Source organism: Montipora capricornis, chromosome 5, assembly GCF_036669925.1.
Source record: "Montipora capricornis isolate CH-2021 chromosome 5, ASM3666992v2, whole genome shotgun sequence".
NCBI classification, from domain to species: Eukaryota; Metazoa; Cnidaria; class Anthozoa; order Scleractinia; family Acroporidae; genus Montipora; species Montipora capricornis.
In genome coordinates this window covers 7,125,509-7,130,508 of record NC_090887.1, presented here as the reverse complement: position 1 = coordinate 7,130,508, position 5,000 = coordinate 7,125,509, and the positions used below count along the sequence as shown (strand labels likewise).

At 41.1% G+C, this 5,000-nt stretch overlaps 1 protein-coding gene across 1 annotated transcript in view; it reads left to right on the top strand.

The window, feature by feature from the left end:
- Positions 1-5,000, top strand: part of LOC138049301 (kelch domain-containing protein 3-like) — a 20,494-nt gene that overhangs the window by 14,270 nt on the left and 1,224 nt on the right. The window contains exon 12 of the mRNA XM_068895517.1: positions 1,585-5,000. This exon is cut by the window's right edge and continues 1,224 nt beyond it. Within this exon, the coding sequence (XP_068751618.1) occupies positions 1,585-1,642 (58 nt within the window). The 3' untranslated portion in view covers positions 1,643-5,000. The remainder of the gene's footprint in view (positions 1-1,584) is intronic.

The window sequence follows — 5,000 nt, the reverse complement described above, 5'->3', positions numbered from 1 at the left end:
ATTTCCGTGCATTTCTTTGCCGTACTCCACAAAACAACAACGTGAAATCACCAAATTTTAGGTTTTGACGACAACTTTAAAGAATTTCAACTTGCCGAAGGTAAACCAGTTGTCTATTAACAAGTGCAGCTGAGAAGTTGAACAAAGGACCACAGGATCAAATTTCAAATTCAAGGAGTTGTCAGAACGGGTCTGAAAGTCATTCACTCGTATTGGAAATTTCTGCAAGCCGTTCGTTTCAGCCTAAAAACGCAAATGTTTGTGAAAACTGCTATTTGTCAGTGTTTTTACCAGTTTTGGAGCAAAAGCCTCAAAATAGTTTCTCATTCGATCATAATCGCGCTGATTTTAAAATTTATGCCAACCGTTCGTTTCGGCCGAAAAAACGCAACTTTTCATGAAAACTATTTGGCAATGTTTTGTAGCAAATACCCCGGAATGTCCGCAAGCGCCTTAATTACTGGGCCGCGTTACCTCCTTGAAGCGTTGTGAAACCATTGTATGGAAGCGCAAGCTTCGACACAGGCAATGCCAGGAGGAATGGCGCTAAAAAATCCAGTTGCCATTGTATGGAAGCGCAAGCTTCGACACAGGCAATGCCAGGAGGAATGGCGCTAAAAAATCTTGTTCATAGTAGACGGTGTTATACATGTATCAGAGCTTCACTTGATATATGTTTCTGCTTGGTGTCTGTTAGAGGAAGTTTTTTGAAGTACAGTGTTAGTAAGGAAATGAAAGATTCGCCGTCACATTGTATGTGCTCACATTCTCCGCAAGACCTCGAATTTGATAACCCAGTTAAATGGCCTGGCTTCCACGAGGCTTCTCTATCTCATTAGTAGAGCATCCGAACCAGTACAGTCAACTCTCTCTTAACGGACACCTGTAAGACGGACACCTCTATAATACAGACACCTGGTGCTGGTCCCGGCTGTTTCTTAGTCATTTTACTATAATCAAACTCTCTATAAGACGGACACCTCCATAAGACGGACAACGGACACTTTGAAATCGTCAACGGACACTTGTGAGGTTCTGAATGTGATCGTAAATTACGATTTAGGGAAGAAAAATTCTTGTACGTGACTCTTTTTAACACCAGACGTTTAATTGACAGCTCTTATCTTGTCGCCGGAATACATATAGTATAATTTAAAATTAAATCAGTCATTGTCCCATTCAAAAAATAACTTGGAGGTGACAACCCAATTGTATTGTAATCTAAAACAGGTAGGTTTCGTTCAAGTAAATAACTTAAAACACACTTTAAACAGACGCGTATTAACTGTGTACAGGTTCAGCATTATTATCTTAAAATTCCTGGGGTTATGTTACGTCGACACTCTATAAGCCGGACACCTCTTTAAGACGGACAGCTGAGGCCGGTCCCGATGGTGTCCGGCTTAAAGAGAGTTGACTGTAATCGGAAGGTCGTATGATCCGACCCCTCCCGAGGAAGAGGATCCGACTCCTGCCGAGGAGCACTCGGAATTGTTTCCGAGTTTCCCCGAGTCAACATTGAAAAAATCTCTTGATATATTTTGCTGCATCGTGTATGACGAAATTTGCTTTTCGTTATAATAGAATGGAGTTAAGCATGATGGAGGCTGGAAAGAGCTCTGTCAGATCATCACAAGGCTGAGGTTTGTTCACGCGGGACTTCTAAGTCGAGGATTTAGACGACAGTCTCCTGCAGGTTCTGTACCATTCTGGGGCCCGTTTCTGGAAAGTCCCGTAACTTTACGGGCCATTTTCGGGTGTGACAATCCCTCTCTATCTCACGAACGGAGAGGATTTGAGTCGTCAAACTTCACAGTCAGTTTGCTTTGATCGGCTTTCCTGAAAAAGCGGTTGGCAGACTCACAAAAGGCTTTTGGGGCCGGAAAAGTTTTCGGGACTTACGAGAAACGGGCCCCAGGTCACCAGTGTTGTCGATCCCTTCACTGGGTTAGCAATCCTTCCGCAGCAACTGCATTGCTTCAAAGCGAATCGAAGCCAAAGAAATTTGCTCGAATTTGGGTGTAATATTTCAAGGAAGACTCCAGGCTCCAGTTATTCAAAAGGTGCATAACGCTATCACTATCCAGTGGATAAGTCAAAGCAAAATCGATTGCGCTATCCAATGGACAGTGAAAATCTGGTGGATAGAGCTATCCATCGTTTGAACAACTGGGGCGAGAGGTCCGTTTCTCAAAAGTCCCGGAAACTTTTCGGGCCCGAAAAGCCATTTGTAAAACTGGCAACCGCTTGTTTTGGAAAGCCGATCTTTTAACGTGTTTTCAAGTAAGAGAAAGAAAAATAACTGTGAAGTTTGACGGCTAAAATCCTCTCCGTTCTTGAGATACAAACGGAATTGTGACACCCGAAAACGGCCCGTAAAGTTTCGGGACTTTTGAGAAACAGGCCCCTGGGCTTGATTTCAAATCGGCTTAATTAGTTCCAGGCTGTGTTATCAACTACTTATGCAACGTCGTTCCCAGGGTGTCTCATCTTCCAGTCCCCTGGATCGTTGGGGAAGATGAGATTCTCTTGGAGCAAGGTTGCTATTTGTGACATGTACGTTTTCCCGGAAAAAAAAAATGGAAACCCAAGACTTTTGCGTTAGTTTGGCTTCAATTGATTTTGGACCAGTTGTGGTAGACTGGATACGTTTTGATCCAGTTACGGTCGAAATAAGTTGATTTCATTTAACCAGGACAACCTTTGCTGCCATTTTTTTTGTTAACTTCAATCCAATTAATAGCTCAAGATGCACTAATTGTACATGTAATACACTTGGTCGTGCTTTGAAAAGAAGGCTAAAGTGAATTTTTGATATGGTATGTGATATTATTGTGGGACAGTTATGCGGATTCAGTAGATACAAGCCTTGTGGTCAAGAGGGAGTGTTTTAGTTTGTGTGACCATTAATTTTTGTGTTGGTCACGTGATAGCCAAGTTTTTAATTTGTTGGAACAACTCTCCTGCTTGTAGGTGGTAGTTTCTAGCGCGAGATTTGAAACCTGGCAAATGCGGTTTGCCATATTGACCGTTTGTGGAAGATCTGGGACAAGTTACTTTTCGTCCCAGATCTTCCATGAGCTCGTTGAATATGGCGTTCAGATTTGCAGGGTTTACAGAACGAAGTACTACCTACAAGCATGCTATGAAAAAAAGGCCAGGCATTGATGTAGCAAGTAAAAATTGCTGCATTCATAGAAAGGTGTGTATGAATTGACACACATTTTGGAAAATCCTTACTGATGTTTTTTAACATGGACAGTTTTTCCGTGTGTTTCTGTTTTCAAAGTCGTTTTCGACACACAGACAAACAAGTATCAGTGGTTGGTGTCTTGTGGTCAGTGTCGACCTTGCTAACGGTTGTCATGGTGATGACAAGGCAAGAACAGGGTCAACAGTGACCAACAAGACCAATTCCAGTAAAGACGTCTTTGCCATCTGGGGAACAGGCATACCAAGTTTCAGTTTTTCAGTCAGTATTTGTCATGCCATTTTTATAAGCAAATTTGTCACATAAAAAATTGTCACTTGCAATTTACATTATGGACAACGCTCAAGAGAAGAAATTGGAAGGGGCATTGTGAAAGCTCGATATCATCTGTAACCCATGATTGCAAAGGTATTTGGATAAATTTTTATAATTTGGTATAGCTATTGTAGTCATCTTCACCATATTTGCAGAAACATTTTACTCTGGAGGTTATAAATTATTCGTGAATGTGTTACGCTCTTCGAAATATTCCTAAATATTTGGAATGAGCTATCACCTATCTTCATAATCGCGCTGGCGCCAAAAATAATCATTTCATGGAAAGAATATACGAAATAAGATTATTAAACACGAGGAAGTGAATTACATCCAGTTTCTTAACAACAATTTGAAAGATTGAAGAAGCGGGGCAACCAAATTTTGTTTGTACTTTTATAGGGTTGTTTTATTATTTTTAAGAAAGTTATCAACTGTTTGTAACAGCTTCTTACCGTTGTTGCGCTTTTCATGAACAAGCAAACAATTTGTTGATTGCGGTTGAGCCCACGTCTCAGTGGTGTTCGTTTCAGAGCGCGCGGAAGCGAGGCTTTCGGCACCTGACGTCATTGGCGGCCATATTGCTGTACTGAATAACAGCGAACAAAGCCTTTTTGGGAATTTGGTTCTATTATTTTGCAAAACGCGAGCGACATTTTGCTTTGTTTTGTACACCAACATTGCCGTCTTATCACGTGAGTGCAAGCCAATAATAGAAGAGTAATAGATTTCGCGCGCGAAATGCGAAAAAGAGGATGCGTTCCTATCCAGAATTTAGAAGAAGAGAAACTACAGCCACGACAGTTTCACACATTTGGCGTTGTTACTTCGGTTAACACATTCATATGCTAGACAGTACCGTGCTTTACTTCCCACGATAAGGTTAGGCCAGGAAAACCTCGAATTACCCGGAAAAAAAAAGCGAAGGAAACAGTAGAGAATCAAGAAATCACACAGTCCTTCGATAGAAAATTCTTTTTTTAACCCGAAAGTTTCGCTGTTGTTCTTCTGAAACTAACACCGCCGAAACGTGAGCTCAACTGTAATGTAACAGCTATTCCGATCGACGGTTTCGTTTTTCCCTGCTGTCAATCAAATTTTCCTCGACAAGAAGCGGATCATTGAAATCAGAAACGACTTATTGGACCGAAATTAGCCAATCAATCACATCGTTGACCTTTGACAGTTATTGACGGCAACGAAAAACAAAACCGTTGGGAATTGAAGGTTTAGCGCCAACATGTTTATAAAAGGAGAAGTATTACTTGTAGGAGAAATTGAAAAGCATTTTTGCCAATTTGTATGCTGGATGGAACACATTGCAAGCATCTTTCAACAATCACTTCTGGTGAATAATTAACAATTACTGCGTGATCTCGCGTTTGATGTGCAACGGTAAATAGTCAACGTGAGATGGCTGTCAGTAATCTCATATCGGACAAGCGCGAATAAAAATAATTACTGTAATAAATTT